The sequence below is a fragment of the Lampetra fluviatilis genome, chromosome 41, assembly GCF_964198595.1.
Source record: "Lampetra fluviatilis chromosome 41, kcLamFluv1.1, whole genome shotgun sequence".
Classification (NCBI taxonomy): Eukaryota; Metazoa; Chordata; class Hyperoartia; order Petromyzontiformes; family Petromyzontidae; genus Lampetra; species Lampetra fluviatilis.
Window position 1 is genome coordinate 3732304 of NC_136315.1, and position 19817 is coordinate 3752120.

Genomic DNA, 19817 nt, shown 5'->3' on the forward strand with positions numbered 1-19817 from the left:
CGAGGAGGAGGGAGGAGAGAGGGAATAGGCTACGTCGGCCTATCCGCTCTACGTAATCCAAACAGCTGCGAGCGCATCACGTGGTGTGACGGGGTGCCCCGGGCCCGGAGCCATGGAGGCGATCGGCATCGACGAGGAGGACCAGACGGCGGGTCGGGACCCCGACTCCAACCGGGACTCGTGCAACTCCGAGGACTCCCAGAGCCGAGGGGCAGCAGCAATCGCCGGGATGGCCGCGGCCGAGTCGCAGCCCGCGTCGTCGCGATCTCCGTCATCGTCGTTGTTGTCGTCTTCCTCATCATCGTCGTCTTCGTCATCGTCAGCATCGTCAACATCTGCAGGAGCTGTTGATGGCGCCGGCCGTGTTGACGCCGTCTCCTCGCCGCCGTCTGCCTTCGTTCCCCGGGGCTCTCCTCCCTCCCCTGCTCCCCTCATCATCTCCGCCGTGCCTAACCACGGCCCTCGGCCTTCGGCAGGGATCCGTAAGTCAAATAGTTCCACAGAGCCAGTTGTTTAGATATCTCGACTGTGTATGTGTGTGTAGGGGGCACAGGTGATGCATCAGCCAGTCATCTCGGTCAGTCGACCCGTGGCACCTGCTGGGTCTGCCCCGTGACCTCCTGCCAACGGGCGTTCGACACTTCACGTGGCCTCAAGGTGCACTTGGCCTGGCACAAGCGTCGTGGTGACGTCACTGCCACTTAGTGGCGAATGGCGGTTGTTGTTGTCATCTAAGTCATCTAAGTCAGTCGACCCGTGGCACCTGGGTCTGCCCCATGACCTCCTGCCAGCGGGCGTTCGACACTTCAGGTGGCCTCAAGGTGCACATGGCCTGGCACAAGCGTCGTGGTGACGTCACCGCCACTTAGTGGCGAATGGCGGTTGTTATAATAATAATGCCGATGACTGGTACCAGCGGTGTCAAGATCGGTTTCTGTGGAGGAGGAGGAGGCGGCTCGTGAAGGACGCTGCTGCTACTGGGCAGTGCCAGGCTAGGTGCACCGTGATGCTGCTGGGAAGTTGGAGGCAGTCGCCCTCCAACAACAACGGAGGGCGGAGGAGCGACGCTCACAACTACGGGCGGAGCGCCGGGTGGCTAAAGCACAGCAAGTTGGCACAGTAGGGGGGCACAGGTGGTGCATCAGCCAGTCATCTCAGTCATACTCTTAGGTTTTTTCGGTAAAGTCACGTAGGAAAAAAAATAATATAAATATTCATAGAAATAAAATGATTCATTATTATTTCTCTTATTTTTATAATTTATTTTTTACCTACGTGACTTTACCGATAAAACCTAAGAGTATGAATCCTTGCAGTCACGAAAGCTTCAAATCTAGAATCATCTCAGTCGACCCGTGGCACCTGCTGGGTCTGCCCCGTGACCTCCTGCCAGCGGGTGTTCGACACTTCACGTGATGGCCTCAAGGTGCACATGGCCTGGCACAAGCGTCGTGGTGACGTCACCGCCACTTAGTGGCGAATAGTGGTTGTTGTAATAATGTCGAATTTCCACGCTCGAAATTCCAAGTGGGTCAACAACAAACGGCGCTGCTGAAGGTGTCCCAGAGAGGTTGGGACGCTTGTGGGAAAATATCTTCACGGCTCGTCTGATTCCTCGTGTATAGATACAGATTATGATTTCCGAAGACGTTTATTGGATCGATCGAGGTGCTGACTTGCAGGGCGGGGTGTGAATGTCACCACTGGTAGAGCGGTTCGAGATGTCGACTGCCTCACCTGGTGTGCAGGAGGTCGTGGGTTCGATCCCGACCCTAATGTCTGCTGTGTATTTGGAGTTTGCGCTCCCCCTCATCATCACGGAGATGTTAACTACTTCGCCTGGTATGCAGGAGGTCGTGGGTTCGATCCCGACCGTAATGCCTGCTGTATATTTGGAGTTTGCGTCTCCCCCTCATCATCACGGTGGATAGGAGATGTTAACTACTTCGCCTGGTGTGCAGGAGGTCGTGGGTTCGATCCCAACCCTAATGCCTGCTGTATATTTGGAGTTTGCGTCTCTCCCTCATCATCACAGTGGCTAGGAGATGTTAACTACTTCGCCTGGTGTGCAGGAGGTCGTGGGTTCGATCCCAACCCTAATGCATGCTGTGTATTTGGAGTTTGCGTCTCTCCCTCATCATCACGGTGGCTAGGAGATGTTAACTACTTCGCCTGGTATGCAGGAGGTCGTGGGTTCCCGACCCTGACGCCTGCTGCTGTATATTTGTAGTTTGCGTGTCTCTCTCTCACCGTGGTCGCGTGGATTTTTTTCCGGGTCCTCTGGGGATTTTCCCCGCCGCAATTTTGAGTCAACGTGCGTCTTAAGAGTATTTGGCTGCTTTAAATGTGTACATGATGATAAGCCACTTCGTTGATCGATCGTTTGTCATCGTCAGGTCGCTTCTGAGAAAGAGCTATACACCTCAGTGGGGGCTTACCTGGTGGAAAAAAAATAGTTTTAGTATAAGAATTTGACAGAGAAGTGAGGTGTGACCTGCAGTGCGTCAATGGTTTCCTTCCACGTTTAAGTGAAATGCCCAGAACTCGATGAGGCGATTCTGAATCGAACACATCGACATTCTTACCACCCGTGTTTTCACGGTTGTGCCGCTGCTGCTGCTGCTGCTTCAGAGCATGGAGCGAAACGTCGGACTTGATTCCGAACAAAACACGCGGTAACAGCCCGGGTAGGGCACGTGGGAGAGAGTGAATTGACGCAATTAGTAATAACCGCAAACTAGAAAGCACAAGTTACGTGAAAATCGATTTCAGTTTTACCAGCCTTTGTGCAGAGTAGCATTAGATTGCTCTGTGTTGCATTTTGCCTCAACCGGTTGTAATCCAAATGTCTTGAAGTAAAATCCATCTTTTATATTCAACACGTCATGTTTCCCGAACGCGTCAACTGGATTGTAGACAGTTCCACCCATTGGGCAAACCCCAGCCACAATATATCGTCATCATCCGTTTAATGCACGAGTATAAAGACTCATTAATTTGCCGAATACCACTGATTGTATCGTTGGCACCAGCTCACTAGCTTGCTGCCTTCCAGCCTATCTGCTGTGGTTCCTTGGCAAATCGTGAGATGCAATTTGCACGACAGTCGACGGATCTATGAGATATAGCAATCTGTCCATTTTTAGGTTTTTGTGAGTTAGAGAACGAAAATATAAATGCGTCGTTAAGCCCGCCACCACCCCACACAGCCAATTAGTAACGACACGTACACATTTATATTTACGAGATCTGACCCAAAAGATGGATTATATTGGTCGCGAAAGCCTGCGTGTTAAACTGACAGTAATCTGTATTTTTATGAAAGAAGTATTCTCTAGTGTAACAAGTAGGCTTTCATGACCAATATTATCCATAATAGAGGTTTTTGGGTTAGATCGCGTAAGTATAAATGTGTCGTTAAACCCACCACCACAGAATGTGCCAATTCGTTCCCAGTGAGTAGTTGTCCACATACCCCCGGAGCCCTTTCATTATTCCATCGCTGGATGCAGACTTTCCCCTTGCCATATCAGGCAGTGGAAGTTGTTTGATCATCATATTCCGTCGTGCATCCAAAAATGGGGGGGGTGGGGCTGGGTGGAGAGGGGCTGGGTGGGGAGGGTGGGGCTGGGTGAGGGGTGGGGCTGGGTGAGGGGTGGTGCTGGTCACCCCGTGGTGCCCTTATAAAACTCAACGTTTAACCTACTCACGCCGGCTTGTGCCCGCCCTCACAGTCGGCCATATTTGCGGAATACACCACGCCGCCGTTGACCCTGGCCATTGACCGAGCAACCCAAAGTTCCTACCAGCTCCCTCCGCAGGAATGTGTTTTATACTGGAGGAATCCGATGAGCTATAAAACTTTTTTTCACAGATGTCCAGTAGGGGCAGGTAAGAAGGTTACAACAATGGAAGCATGTAACTGCGGTACAACAACGGATTTTTTTGCACTGATGGGGTGCCGCAGTGGCGAAATGTTAACTCCTTCGCCTGGCATACATGAGGTCGTGGGTTCGATCCCGACCCTGATGCCTGCTGTATATTTTTAGTATGCATGTTCTCCCCGTGGTCGCGTGGACTTTTCTCCGTGTCCTCCACATTTAGAAACCGTTTAGAGTATTTGGCCGAAACACATTTCCACATGATAAGCCGCCACTTCTTTGAGCTATCATTTGTGGCCAGGTCGCTTCTGAAAGAGCTATATACAGCTCAGTGGGCCTTACTTGGTAAAATTAAAATAAATTGTTTAGTTTTTTATTTATTTAGAGTACATTGCAAGCTCTCCTGAAAAAGTTGCATTGAAGTAATTTTGTGGTAATAATAGTGTTTGTGTGCACACACACACACTAGTTTTCAGGTGGAAGTCACCACACACATTAGTTAAGTTTACTTGGTCTGTAAGGAGGCTTGCAAGAATTCGGTGACATCATTGGGGCCCTGAAACTGCTGCAGCTTCTAGTCCTCAGGGCTCAGCAAATAGCAGCAGCCCAATCTTGCCCACTGACAAACGCGGAACCTGTGTGACAACATCAAGCTGTTACATAGAGAAGGGACAGATTAGTGTGTTAACAGCCGGGCGCTTTGAGTGGCGGATTTGTGGAAGAAAGACGCCACGTGGTTCCACAAAAATAATATTGACTTGACTAGGCACGGTGACTATGCACTCCTGTGATCCAGCGATTTAGAGGCAAGCATTGGTGGATTATGCAGAGACTGGAAGACTGCTACCCAACCTCCTGGTCCACTCGGTGGTAAGAGCATCGCTGGATGTATTGCAGATGCTAAGTCTTAAGACCAGAGTAGTTGGACAGGAAATGGATTGAGTTTATGCGCAGTGGATTGCTGCTTCAGTGCCTCTGTTGGGTTTTCAGAGTTCACATTAGTTCACTACCCTTTGGTCTCGCATGGAGGCTAATAGACTCAATAGAGACCCACAGGCTCACGTAAAGTTCACAGTGGTTCAACGCTGTGTAGTTGATGGTTTGGCCGTTGTTTCTGCATTCGCACGCCACGCTTTCTTCGAATTTCCACTTGTGAAGGTAGTAGTGGTCGGATCTGGCTTGAGATTTACAGTTTCAATTTCATGCAGTTCATTGTTTTCCAGGTAGAGTGAATCCCAGGGGTTCCTTTTGCGGGGTCAGTGATGGCAGGCAGGTGCTAGTACAGCAAAAAGGTTCCTGGGATATCTGTGTATTTTAATAAAAACACCATACAACAATGTGTGTATGTACGTTGAACTTCTTTCTCAACGTGCGTAGCCATCCACGCTAATCGGAGGGGCGAAAAACAATGTGTACAGCATGGTCCGGAGTTCACTACGGCTCCTGACTCTTACCACACCCCGTGCATTGACAATGTCACGTGGCCGTGCATTCTCGTTTTCTCCGTGCCCTTCCAGTGACACGCGCGCGTGTTCTCGTGTTTTTTTGCGCAGGATTCCGAGACCCCATGACCCTGGAGAGGCTAAACCTCATGAACATGGCCAAGCTGAGCATCAAAAGTAAGAGCATGCGAGGCGGCTGGGTGGCTCGTGATGTTCGCGTATCCTACATTTTTTTAAGTATCTGCCTATACCTCACCCCCCCCTACCCCCAGCGAGTCGGATACGCAACATTGTGTTGTGTTTTTGAAATTCATATCCGACTCCAAAATCTAATCACTTTTTAAGTGCACTTTGTTATTCATGCAAGGCTATCACGGCAGCGTTATGTTTCACGGACTGATATTGACTGCATTAGTTTAGTGAGGAAAAGGTTCCCTACCCCCTGTTATGAGATCAGACTAAAGGAGGTCACAGCATCAACTGGCAGTGTCTGCAGGAATTTTACTAAATAACTTAGCCGACCGCAAGTAGCGTTCATAAATGATTTGCGGATAATTCACCCATTGTTGGTGGCACTCTGCTGTTTACCACTTGCCACCCATGCCCCCAGGGGCCACACACAGAGTGGAGTGGGGCACTGGGAGGAGGAGGAAACCCAGAGTGTCAAGGGATATTTGAGCGAATAGAACAAGAACTCTCCACGTTCATCACGAATATGGTTGAGCCTGGTTTGGATTTGGATTAGAGACCGCGGGCAAGCAAAGGCAGTACAGTAACGAATACTTGCATCGATCTGTGCGGAGTGTTTAGTGTTACCCCATATCAGTGTGCATGGGTTCTCTCCATGTACTCTTGATTTCCTCCCACGTGAAGTTAAGCAGGTATTTATGACAATGGTCAAACATCTCAATGCAGGACCCTTCTGAAAAGGAGGCTTGAATCTCAGTGAGACTTTCCTGCCTAAATTAGGTCGGAAGCAAGGGCTCGGTCAACAATAGGGGCGCCACAGGGGCGAGATGTTAACTGCCACGGTGGCGAGATGTTAAATACCTCGCCGGGTTCAATCCCGACTCTTGACGCCTGTATAATTGGAGTCTGCATGCTCTCCCTGTGGTCGTGTGGATTTCTACTCCGGGTCCTCCGTTTTTCCCTCCACACTTCAACGCGCGTTTAGAATATTTGGCTGCAATACATTTCCACGTGATAAGCCACTTCGTTAAACTATCATTTGTGGCCAGGTCGCATCTGAAAAAAAGCTACATAGCTCAGTGGGCCCTTACCTGGTAAAATTAAAAATAGTTTTAAATTGTTTAAATAGGGAAAGGGACAGAGTTCCAAACGAAAGTGGCTTCATCTTGTAACAATGACACCAATAGACAAAATTGGTGTTCGTGTCAATTGTTGAAGACGAAACAATGAATTGAGAGCGCGTTTCAAAGCCAGTTCGACCCCGGCACACAGCTTCGCTTTCAGGCAGGGTTAGGAAGCCAACAGCCCATAGGCCAGATAAGGCCCGGAAAGTAATTTTGTATGGCCCCTGATCACATGAAAAGGGACAGTTAATTCTAATAGCTCTGCATTAGGCATGTGATGTTTAAAACGCACGGTGATTCGATGAATTGTATGGTCAAACAAGGCCCAACAATGTGTGGTATGGCCTTTATATGGCAGTGGCCTGACAAAGGGCGGTTTGCTTTATTAAGAAATTGTTTTTCATGGGTCCTCACATGACCAGTCAAATCGGAACGTGTCGTGTGGTTTGAACGTTTTCGTATGCCATTCGATTCGATTGCTGGCAATGATAATGGTAGGAACCTCCTGGTTACACCAGCCCACAGGGGATTATTGTGGGCGGAGAGGGGAGGGTGGGGAGGGGCTGGGTGGGGAGGGTGGGGTGGGGCTGGGTGGGGGGTGGGAGGGGTGGGGCTTGGTGGGGGGTGGGAGGGGTGGGGCTGGGTGGGGAGCGGCTGGTCACCCCGTGGTGCCCTTATAAAGCTCAACGTTTAACCTACTCACGCCGGCTTGTGCCCGCCCTCACTGTCGGGCATATTTGCGGAATACACCACGCCGCCGTTGACCCTGGCCATTGACTGAGCAACCCAACGTTCCTACCAGCTCCCTCCACAGGAATGTGTTATTTTGGAGTCGATAATCGATTCCGTGTAAAGGACTGTTGGAAAGTCTTCAATCGGACAACAACCCTATGGTTAACCGATGAATGATTGCATTGTTGTCTATTCGTTAGACTTTGCTTTACCCCTCTGTCCCTCGACCCCCACACCCTAGGCCTGATTGAGGCGGCGTTGGCACTTGGCAGGAGCCTCGACTCGGACTACGCGCCACTGCAGCAGTTCTTCGTCATCTTGGAGCACTGCCTGAAGCACGGCCTCAAAGGCGAGTGCGCATGCCCCCCGCCCCCCATGACTACGGCGAGGCTGAGTCCATCCGCAGGACAATGAGGCCTGCGATAACTTCCTTCCACTGAGGCTGTACAGCCTGACCACGTGGCCCGCACTGTGTCCCAAACCAGTGATCGATGCTGCTGATGATGTAGCCGATGGCGATGCTGCCGTTGGTACTGACGGCTATTGTGGAGTGTATGTATGTAGGGGCAGTCCTCGGGTTACGAACCTAATTCGTTCCTGAGACCCGTTCGTAAGTCAGAACACAAATGCACTGTATTTAAATGCCCATACGGTAGGTGTTATGAACCGTGTTGTGGTTCAACAAAAAGGGAAGCATTGTTCAACTCATAATTAAGAAGAAACATTTACATGTAACTGTAAAAAGATACTGTATGGTAGGAACATAAATAGGAAAAAAAACAGTTTTACTTTCACTTACCTTGAGTCCTGATGCCAGCTTGTAGGCCCAAGGGCGGCAATGAGTCACCACAATTGCACACACACAGACGCACACACAGGGCACGCACGCATGCGCTCGCACACAGACACACACACAGACACAAACACCCCAACGACAACGATCCCCCGTGTAGCCTTAACAGGCTGTTGGGGTAAGTGCTGTGAGCGAGTAGCACCTATGAAGGCCGGCACGGCACACGAAGAGGTGGGTGGCCAACACCACGCCTGGCCGTCTTTGTCTCCCCAGTGGTGATGTTTACACGCCACACCAGGTACTTGTGTTAGCTGTGAGCAAGAATCAAACTCGGGTCGCTGTTTTCGTAGCGCAGCGCGCTAACCGCGACGCTACCATGCCCCACACACACACATACATGTACGCATGCGCACACACGCACGCAAACTCTCACTCCGAGCGCGAGGCCGACTCGTTACACCTCGCGGAGGATCGCTTCTCTGAAAAAAATAGTTCCGCGGTTCAGTTTGCAATTGAGAGTTTGCATTTTAAGTCGATGTAATATATTTGTAATATTTCATAGAAGCTGCTTCCCAAGTACGAGCGTTCATAAGTACAGGCGAGGACTCCCTTACGTTTAACTTATTTCACACCTTCTTGGTTCTTTCGGTAAAGTCACGTAGAAGGGAAATAATAAAATAATAAAAATAAAGCATGATAAAATAATTCTCACGACGTTTCGGCCACAACGCAAACAGCCGTCCTCAGGTGAAGAACAGGTCTGTCGGAAAGGTTCAGACGCTGTCTTTCCGACAGACCTGTTCTTCACCTGAGGACGGCTGCTTGCGTTCTGGCCAAAATTATGTTTTATTTTTATTATTTTATTATTTCCCTTCTACGTGACTTTACCGAAAGAACCGAGAAGATATTTCTTCCTTGTTCTCACTAACGCTTGCGCCGTGCCGTGCCTTTGACAGTGAAGAAATCTTTCCTGGGCCAGAGCAAGTCCTTCTGGGGGCCCCTGGAGCTGGTTGAGAGGCTCTGCCCTGAAGCGGCCGAGATCGCCGTCAGCGTCCGTGACCTCCCAGGATTAAAGTGCGTGCTGCTTCAAATGATCATTAGAACAACAACATTTGATATTCGTACAATTCCTGTCGCGCAACCCTATCACAGAGGCACGACGTTTCACTGGCGGATATAGCCTTCCGGCAATTGGGACGATGTTGCCGTGTGGTTTTACCCAATTCGGTAAATTGCGAGTAATTTAGCATATTTATATGAATTTTATATGAATGTACGTTGAACTTCTTTCGCACCGTACCTAGCCAATCGTGCTAATCAGAGGTGTGCGGGACAACCTTGATGGTGGCACACGCAATAGCCTAGGCTTTTTTTAAATAACGTCGTCAGATCTTGTAACGTCCACTGTGAGCCAGGCTGCCACGTATTTACGGTTCATGCACCGGCAGTATTAACCAGGCCGGCCGCAGGGCCTTGAACCACGAATTCTCACAACAAGCGGGCAAACTTGCTATCTCGCAGTTGCCTTTCGCCTGGTTGTGCAAAGTAAATGGAGCGGTTGGAAATAAAGGGCACCATTGAAGGTTTAACAGACGTTGAGGTTAATGGGACTATGGGAGGACATTTTCAAGCGGAGCGGTGTGGAAAAATAAGCAGCAAGAGAAGTGTCGTGACGTACAGTCTGGCGGTTTAAAAACTGCATGGGATGAGACGAAAAAAGTCAGTTCTGGTAGACCGAGTCCCCAACGCGGGTGGAGGAATCGATGAGAATGAAATTCACGGGAACAATAACTGTGGCAGTAACGATGGAAGAGTGACAAGGAGGTGACTGACCCACCGTTGAGCGAGTGACTTGAGCGAATCGATGACGGTGCCGGATCATACATTTTGACGGGCTGGACCATCCATCACCCAGACTGCTTTACGTCAATTCCTATCGAGCGCAGTGGTCGATGGGCGGGATGCAGAGCGTCTTCGTTGTCGTCTGCGTCGCTGTTCGTTGGGAGCAGGACTCCGGTGGGCAGGGGCCGGGCGTGGCTGCGACTCGCCCTCATGCAGAAAACGCTCTCCGACTACATGAAGGCTCTCGTCGCACGCAAAGACTTGCTCAGGTGAACCGCGTCTCTTCGCGTCGCTGTGTTCGACAACGACGAAAACCCGTTGGCATTTCAATCAGCTCTCGATTACCAGCGGTCGCGTGTTTGCCACTTGCTGCAAAGGGCAAGTCCAGCGGCCGCCCTGAACGTGGCCACCTGAGTTTGATTCCCAGGCAGTGGCTAACATCCGTGGCGAATGATATCTGAACCAACCCTGGGAACGCTTTTTGCCAATCAACCTGCACTCACCGGCGTGGTGAAGTACGGTCAAATAACTCCCACGACTGACAGTGGACTGACAAAGTGCTGTAAAATAGTAGCACTTTCTTCTGGTTAAATGTGGGTACTTTTCTGATTGTAGAATGTGTAATTTGTGTTTGGTTGTGTGTTTGTGTGCGCGCGTGCTCCAGTGAGTTTTACGAGCCCGGTTCACTGATGCTGGAGGAGGAAGGAGCGGTGATATCGGGGATGATGGTCGGACTCAACGTCCTTGACGCCAACCTGTGTATGAAGGGAGAGGACCTTGACACACAGGTCTCACGCACAACAAGAAAAACATCCCCCGTATAGCCTGAGCAGACTGTTGGGGCAAGGGCTGTTAGCGAGCGCCTATGAAGGCTGGCACGGCACATGAGGGGGTGGGTGGCCAGCACCATGCCCGGCCGCCATTGTCTCCCCAGTGGCGATGTTTACACAACACACCAGGTATTAATTTTAGGCTGAGCCGACCTAGGGGAGGCCCATCACCGGTTAAGATAATTGTCAGCATGACGCAAACATTGTCTTTGATTCTTTTGGTAAAGTCACGTAGATTAAAAATAAAAAAATGAGGAAAAAAAATGAAAATAACTCAATTAAATCACGACGTTTCGGAGGCAACACAAGCTTCTGTCATCAGGTGGAACAGCCACAGCAGAATTACTGTAGTGAGTAGAGAGAGCTATTTGTGACAAGCGATTATGATGCAAGTGAGACACAAAGGACAACGTGTGGATGACCTGTGACATTAACTTGTTGTATTTTTTGTTGTTGACACCAGGTGGGAGTTATAGATTTCACCATGTACCTGAAAGATGGATCAAGCAGCGATGATAATGGGTGAGCACATGTACCTGATTTACCGTGTGAGTGTGTGCGTGTTCTTATACTTTGTTTACCATGTTCTCCAGATTATTATGTGCACACGTAACCTGTATTACCACCACAGCGACTTCCACCGTTGTATGTATGACCACTCGACCAGCAGATGGCAGCTGGTCATACATAGTAGACTCGAACCACATACACGCTGCCAGTAGACTCAAATAACATATTAGCTTGCAGTAGGTTCGAACCACATACACGCTTGCCAGTAGACTCAAATCACATTCCAGCTGCCAATAGACTCATCACATAGCAGCTGCCAGTAGGCCCAAATCACATTCCAGCTGCCAATAGACTCATCACATAGCAGCTGGCAGTAGGCCCATATCGCATACATGTTGCCATTAGACTCCCATCACATAGCAGCTGCAAGTAGACTCACATCACATACCTGCGACCAGTAGACTCACATCACACACCAGCTGCAAGTAGACTCACATCACACAGCAGCTGCAAGTAGACTCACATCACACACCAGCTGCAAGTAGTAGACTCACATCACATACCTGCGACCAGTAGACTCACATCACATACCTGCGACCAGTAGACTCACATCACACACCAGCTGCAAGTAGACTCACATCACACACCAGCTGCAAGTAGTAGACTCACATCACACACCAGCTGCAAGTAGACTCACATCACATACCAGCTGCAAGTAGTAGACTCACATCACACACCAGCTGCAAGTAGACTCACATCACATAGCAGCTGCAAGTAGACTCACATCACACACCAGCTGCAAGTAGACTCACATCACATACCTGCGACCAGTAGGCTCACATCACACACCAGCTGCAAGTAGACTCACATCACACACCAGCTGCAAGTAGACTCACATCACACACCAGCTGCAAGTAGACTCACATCACATACCAGCTGCAAGTAGTAGACTCACATCACACACCAGCTGCAAGTAGACTCACATCACATACCAGCTGCAAGTAGTAGACTCACATCACACACCAGCTGCAAGTAGACTCACATCACATACCTGCGACCAGTAGACTCACATCACACACCAGCTGCAAGTAGTAGACTCACATCACACACCAGCTGCAAGTAGACTCACATCACACACCAGCTGCAAGTAGACTCACATCACACACCAGCTGCAAGTAGACTCACATCACATACCTGCGACCAGTAGACTCACATCACATACCAGCTGCAAGTAGTAGACTCACATCACACACCAGCTGCAAGTAGACTCACATCACATACCTGCGACCAGTAGGCTCACATCACACACCAGCTGCAAGTAGACTCACATCACATACCTGCGACCAGTAGACTCACATCACATACCAGCTGCAAGTAGACTCACATCACATACCTGCGACCAGTAGACTCACATCACATACCAGCTGCAAGTAGACTCACATCACATACCTGCGACCAGTAGACTCACATCACACACCAGCTGCAAGTAGACTCACATCACACACCAGCTGCAAGTAGACTCACATCACATACCAGCTGCAAGTAGACTCACATCACATACCTGCGACCAGTAGACTCACATCACATAGCAGCTGCAAGTAGACTCACATCACATACCAGCTGCAAGTAGACTCACATCACATACCTGCGACCAGTAAACTCACATCACATAGCAGCTGCAAGTAGACTCACATCACACACCAGCTGCAAGTAGTAGACTCACATCACATACCTGCGACCAGTAGACTCACATCACATAGCAGCTGCAAGTAGACTCACATCACATAGCAGCTGCAAGTAGACTCACATCACATACCAGCTGCAAGTAGACTCACATCACATAGCAGCTGCAAGTAGACTCACATCACACACCAGCTGCAAGTAGACTCACATCACACACCAGCTGCAAGTAGACTCCAATTGCATAAAAGTTTTACCACCACGGAACCCCTCGGCTCACCTCTGGATAGCGCGCGGCCCCCAGCTGCGGAACGCAACGACCGCGCACAACATCGGCAGCTGCCGAAGCTTGCGGGTGGCACCGTTGTTCATAAGCAATTGGCCTTGCCGTTCGTTTTGAATTCCAGAAACGCCAACATGACTGCCGTGCTGGATCAGAAAAACTATCTGGAGGAGCTGAACAGGGGATTGAAGTAAGACGCTGTTCACTCTTGCGCAATCTTCCAGCCGCCTCGGATAGCACTGGGTTCCCAAAAATCGTCGTGATTGTTACGCTCGTTCGCCCGGTAAAGCCTCGCCGAGCCTCATGGCTCTCTTTCTTTGGGGTCCTGCCAAGTACGAAATTAAACAAATTTTTTTTTTTTGTCCAGGTAAGGCCCACTGAGCAACGTAGCTCTTTTTCACAAGTGACGGCGCAACGAAGCGGCTTATCATCGCATGGAAATGTATCGCAGCCAAATACTCGAAGCGCATGTTTCTGTGGAGCGACGATTGCTTTGCATAATCCCAATTGAGTCGCTTGCGGGTAACTCGGCGGGGTTGATGAAGTCGGAAGGGGGGTGGGGGGCGGGGGGAGGGGGGTGGCCCTTGGTGGGGGGGAGGCGGGGGGGGTTGATCCTGGGACCGCTTTAGATATCACTCGTCCCCGATGGAACCGTAGTGAGGGATCCGACTCTTCGTATCCCAGTGCCCAACCTACGCGCCACCATCCCACTTGCGTAATAATACACGCGGCAATGTTTGCAGCACCGCTTGAGTTTGCACGACAGAAAAACAGACGCACGCTTGCAGTGAGGGAGTGGTCACATGGTCTTCAGGGCAGTCACATGGTCCATCGGGCTTGTGAAGTGGCGTTTGGTAATTTGCAGCTCTAAACGAGATTGTGTTGGTTTTTTGTTGTTGTAATTTTGTACGTTTTTGAAAGATTCTCATTCAGAAACTATCGGCCTTAAAGACCAAGTCTTTATTAGTCCAACAGTATCATCGCAACTTAAAGCTTTCGTGACTGCAGGAATTCATATTCTTTGGGTCTTTCGGTAAAGTCGCGTAGATAGGTTCTTTTCTTTCAACCTATCTACATCATCGACATCATGGGACCTACTTTGTCAGTACCAAAATATGAGAACAGGTTTTTCCCCTTTTTTCACCATTTGAAACGAGGCTCAAAAGAAAGCTGTCTCTGGTGTGGACCAATCAGTTTCAAAGACAATGCATCTATTATCAGGGTATGTTTTTTTGTTTGCATTCTGACCACAAGTATTGTGGTTAATGTAGACATGATTCCTTGTAAAAGGTTTCAGTTTGGTGTTTTAACATCTTAATACTTGTTTTGTTGCCAGAAAAAAGCGGAAAAACCTATTCTATAGCTTCGTAACTTTACCGAAAGACCCAAAGAATAGTGTCATCGAAGTTAAAATGCAAGGCTCTTGTTAATGCGTACCACATAAGTAAGGGCTATACATCGTAGATTTTTTTTTTTTATTATCACGACAAGATAAGAGTTGCATCCCCCTTAAAGTCGAGACGGGGCAGGAGGTTTTGCCGTTGGGAAGAAATCAAAATCCACCGTGGTCACGTGGACAATCTCACTTTTGTTCAGCGTCTCCTTGGGAAACCTGCAGTTGAAAGTGGAAATTCTGGAGAAAGTCAACAAGACCATGGTGGAGGAGGTGAGTCATCGTAACGGCAGCCGCGCCGGCTTCCCCACCCCCGCCCCCCCCCGGTGTGCTGGGCAGCACGTGGGGTGTGCTGCTTGTGACGCATGCTGCGTGTGCCACGTGTGATGCATGCCGCGTGTGGCGCTTGCCGAGTGTGGTATGTGCCCTATGTGACGCGTGCTGCGTGTTCCATGCGTGACGCGTGTGTCATGTGACCTGTGAGCCGCGTGTGCCACGCGTGTAACGTGTGCCACGCATGACGCGTGCCGCGTGTGCCATGTGCCCTGTGTGACGCGTGCTGCGTTGTTCCATGCGTGCCGCGTGCCGCGTGTGTCACGTGACCTGTGAGCCGCGAGCCGCGTGTGCCACGCGTGTAACGTGTGCCACGCATGACGCATGCCACGTGTGCCCTGTGTGACGCGTGCTGCGCGACAGCTCGCCGTGGTGAAGCGTAACGAGTTGGAGCTGAGGACCGAGGCGGAGAAGCTGCGCTCGGAGAACGCCACGCTCGTGGAGAGCACGCACCGCAAAATGGAGGCACGCCGTCGCACGAACACGATTGGTCCATCGAAAGATGTTTCACATTTGTTCGTCGTTCCGCTTTGTAACTCGAGAACAGAGTGTCGTTACAAGTATGAGCGTTCTGAAAAAAAATAGCGCTTGCCCCCAATGGTGTACGCCACCTGCGCGGAGGATCTATTTACATCTTCTTGACCGACAGACCTGGTCTTCACCTGAGAACGGCTGCTTGCGTTGTGGCCGAAACGTCGTGAGAATTATTTTATTATGTTTTATTTTTATTATTTTATTATTTCCATTCTACGTGACTTTACCGAAAGAACCAAGAAGATGAATCCCTGCAGTCACGAAAGCTTTAAATCGAAATCTATTTACATGTTTATTAGTCTGTGCAACGCGTCCTTGTATGTCACGGAGACGCCGCTTGCGTGTGCGCGGTGCAGGCAGTGCGAGTGGACATGGACACGGAGCTGCAGACGTACCGGCACTCGCGACAGGGTCTGGACGAGCTGTACAGCGAGGCTCGCAAGCAGCTGCGCGAGGAGTCCCAGCTGCGCCTGGTACTCGCGCGTGCGCAGACATTGAGAGAGAAAAAAAAAATTACCGTTCTGATAGCTGACAGTCTTCATGCTCATTGGAAGCGAATGATCAAGTAATACACTGTTTTTTACCCTTTTTTCTGGCAACAAAACTGACACCTTTTTTACGAGGAGTCATGTTTGCATAGACCACAATACCTGCAGCAGTCTGTTAAGGCTATACGGGGGATCTTTGTCGTCGACAGGAGGTGGAGAACGAGTTGGAGCTCCAGATCTCCATGAAGCAGGAGATGGAGATGGCCATGCGTCTGCTGGAGAAGGACGTGCACGAGAAGCAGGACGCCCTCGTTTCGCTGCGCGAGCAGCTGCAGGAGGTCAAGGACTTCAACATGGACATCTCGCACAAAGCGCAGGCATGCTCGCTCACTCACGCTCTCGCTCACTCCTAAATGCCCGCTCTCGCTCGCTCACTCACGCTCTCGCTCGCTCACTCACGCTCTCGCTCACTCACGCTCTCGTTCACTCACTCACTCTCTCGCTCACTCATGCTCTCGCTCGCTCCTGAATGCCCGCTCTCGCTCGCTCGCTCACTCATTCTCTCGCTTGCTCCCGAATGCTTTTGCTCGCTCTCTCAAGTGTCGTCTCACACTCTCGTTAGCTCACGCTCTTGTTCGTTTCCTCCCGAAATCTCTCGCTCGCTCGCGCTCTCACCTGCTCGCTGACGCTCTCGCCCGCTCACACTCTTGCTCGCTAACCCTCTCCCTTGCTCGCTCGCTTCTCCACGTCTCACGTGCAGCATGGCAGGCGCGCGGCTGTCCAACACGAGAAGAGGCTTAAAACTACGGTCATCGCGTGCTGTAAACAATTATTTACATTTGAAATTGAATGAGAAACTCCTCAGACAGAAGAGTGCCTATTATTACTCTTGTGAGCCTCAGTAACACCTGGGTTATCCCAGGTTGTCTCATATCCAAGCATCGACCAGGCTTAGGGTCCGAGATCTGACGGGAGCTAACGCGTTCAGGGTGATTTGGATTATCGATGCCGGCTGACCGCCCGCCCGCCCATTCCCTTTGCACCGCAGAGTGCGGAGGCGCTGCTCAAGCAGAAGATGGAAGGCGTCCGTGGTCTGGAGGAGAGGAACGGACAAATGACCGCGACCGTCAAACAGTTGGAGCAGAAGTGAGTGGTGTCAGAGTGGGACAAAGTGTCACGGGTCCAGTTGGACCAGGGCACCATGTCAGACCCCAACCACCGACCATCACCACCCCCGTATGTGAACCTATTCGTGTCGTTTTGCTTCGTCCGATGGACTTGAAACCCCCGTGAGTGATTGGCGAACCTCCCCCCTCCCGCCCGCCGCAGGCTGCGTCAGAGCGAGCGGGAGAGACAGACGGCGGAGGAGGATGGGCGGAGGTTCCGGCAGGACTTCGGAGAGAAGATCGGAGGCCTGCAGAGACAGTTGGATGAGAGAGACAAGCAGCGGTGAGCAGTGCTGCCAACATACAAAGACAAAGATCCTCGTATAGCCTCAACAAACTCTTGGGGCAAGCACATATGAAGGCCGGAACGGCACACGGGTGGGTGGCCAGCACCACGCCCGGCCGCCTTTGTCTCCCCAGTGGCGATGTTTACACACCGTACTTATTTGAGGCAGAGTCGACCTAGGGGAGGAGGCCCATGACCGGTTCAGATAATCGTCACTGGTTTTGGCCATGAGCGGGAATCGTACTTGGGTCGCCGGGTTCGTAGCGCAGCGTGCTAACCGCTATTCTTGTGTGTACATTCTAACATCTCTTCTTTAACCACTTTAAACGTGAAATTGCCACCGACGCACAAATCCCTGACCCTCGAATTAAACTATCAACTATTTTATTTTACCACGTAACGCCCACTGGGCTATGTAGCTGTTTTTCACAAGCAACCTGGCGATCACAAATTATAGCTCAACGAAGTGGCTTATCATGTGGTCATGTATATAGCAGCCAAATGCTCAAATCGCGTGATTTTGATTCTAAATGTGGAGGCAAAAACCGGACGACCTGGAGAAAAATCCACGCGACCACGGGGAGAGAGACACGTAGACTCCAAATATATCAGGGTCTGGACCGAACCCACAACCTCCTGTATACCAGGCGAGCTAGTTAACATCTCGCCACCGTGGCGCCCTAAAACCGCCCCCACCAACCCTCTCGCTCTGCCGCCTACCAGGACCCAGTTGGAGGCCGACCTCAAGATCGAGCGCGAGTGGCGGCAGGCCCTGCAGAAGGAGCTCCAGCGGGAGAAGGAGGCCGCGGCGACGCTGCAGACCGAGCTGCGAGCCTTGCAGAGCGTCAAGCAGGTGCCGCCCCCGCCGGGCGCCCCGGCCACGCCGCGAGCTCGCGGCCGGAGCGCTCCTCCGTCGTGAATGGGACGACGCGCGCGGCTGTCGTTAATCGGCAGGGTGGGCCAGGGTTTCATTACCGGCTGGGTGGGGGGCGCCCTTATTCTGTGCGCAGTTTGTATGCGCTCCCCCCCCCCCCCCCTATTTCTGCACGGGTTTTCTCCCGAGTTTTGCGGTGTTCGTCCATCCGACGTCAACTGGTATTGACCAAAACATATCTCTGTGTATTGCCCTTTTGATTGTCTCTGTGCATGTATGTATCACATTCTCGTCTTGTCTATCTCTGCATCTATTTACTTGTATGTTTTATCTTTGTGTTCGCATCTCTCCATCTGCCTGTGTTGTACGTCCACTGTCCACCTGAATCTCCCCGTGTCTCTCGGGGGGAGATTCTGTGCACATGATCGCGTCACACTCTGGTTAATCTCTCAGTGTCTTTGTGTCGCTCTCACGCCTGTATCTCCGTTTCTGTTTCCGTGTTGTGTTTCAGTGTGTCTCCACCGTATCTGTCTGTGTCGCTCCATGTGACTGTGTATCTCTCCACGTCTCTCTTGACATGTACGGTTCTCTCTTGAGTCTATCTGTGGCTCCATCTTCCCCCAAATTCACAAGACCCCAGCCAGTGAGGAGACGACTCTTTGAGCACAATTTATAACAACAATTTAGAGTTGTGATACACACAGTATTTGTATAGTTTTCTGCCTCATTTGTGAAAAACTCCAAAATAAAAGTGAGCCACAATCTTCCTTGAGCTGCTTCCCCGTTCGTGCCCGAATCGTAGTGAATGCCGCATCCCGCATCTTGCTTTGGCCGTCTCTACTCGCTGTAATAATTTCAACTCGTAAGAGGGAATGGCTTCGAGGTGCGAAGAACCACAGACAAGCGGGGAAGACAGCCAGGCGGTGAGCCGACTCCAACAATTTCCCAAGCTCTGTGATCCCCTCTATATATGAAGGTTTTATCGGGTGTTTTACACGTGGACGGAAACGGGAGATCCTGAGAAAACCCATTCGTGCGAGGGGGAAACACTCTATCCCATACAGATGGAGCAGGTGGAGTCACATTACACTGTCCCACCTTTTGACGAGCCGGAATATGGCACCACAATTGTGCGATCCATCAACCCTTGCTGCCTGCACAACGCTGGAGGCAGCGAACGAGTGGTCGCGTGCGTAGCCGCCGCCGCTCTTCAGGCTCTCCCGATTCTCGCCCTCTGCCCTCCCGCAGGAGCTGCAGAGGAGCCAGGAGGAGAACCGGAGGCTCAAGGGCGCGTTGGACGAGCAGGAGCAGACCCTGCAGGAGCTCGGAGGAAAGCTGAGCGAGTACGACGGGCGAGTTCACGCCGACACGACGCCAGCTCGCACCATCGGAGCCCGCGCACACGCATGCACGCACACGCATGCACGCGCGCACACA

At 51.0% G+C, this 19817-nt stretch overlaps 1 protein-coding gene across 2 annotated transcripts in view; it reads left to right on the top strand.

Moving 5' to 3' along the window:
* Positions 1–19817, top strand: part of RUFY2 (RUN and FYVE domain containing 2) — a 25638-nt gene continuing 5821 nt past the window's right edge. The window contains exons 1-16 of one of the 2 annotated variants that reach the window (XM_078875354.1): positions 1–482; positions 5435–5500; positions 7610–7717; positions 9118–9235; positions 10171–10272; positions 10668–10791; positions 11297–11355; positions 13431–13496; positions 14903–14972; positions 15396–15497; positions 15923–16039; positions 16264–16431; positions 17103–17200; positions 17384–17503; positions 18230–18359; positions 19629–19723. In XM_078875354.1, the coding sequence (XP_078731480.1) occupies positions 113–482; positions 5435–5500; positions 7610–7717; positions 9118–9235; positions 10171–10272; positions 10668–10791; positions 11297–11355; positions 13431–13496; positions 14903–14972; positions 15396–15497; positions 15923–16039; positions 16264–16431; positions 17103–17200; positions 17384–17503; positions 18230–18359; positions 19629–19723 (1913 nt within the window). In that variant the 5' untranslated portion in view covers positions 1–112. Of the gene's footprint in view, positions 483–5434; positions 5501–7609; positions 7718–9117; positions 9236–10170; positions 10273–10667; positions 10792–11296; positions 11356–13430; positions 13497–14902; positions 14973–15395; positions 15498–15922; positions 16040–16263; positions 16432–17102; positions 17201–17383; positions 17504–18229; positions 18360–19628; positions 19733–19817 lie in introns of both variants that reach the window. The other variant, XM_078875353.1, reaches the window with a different exon arrangement.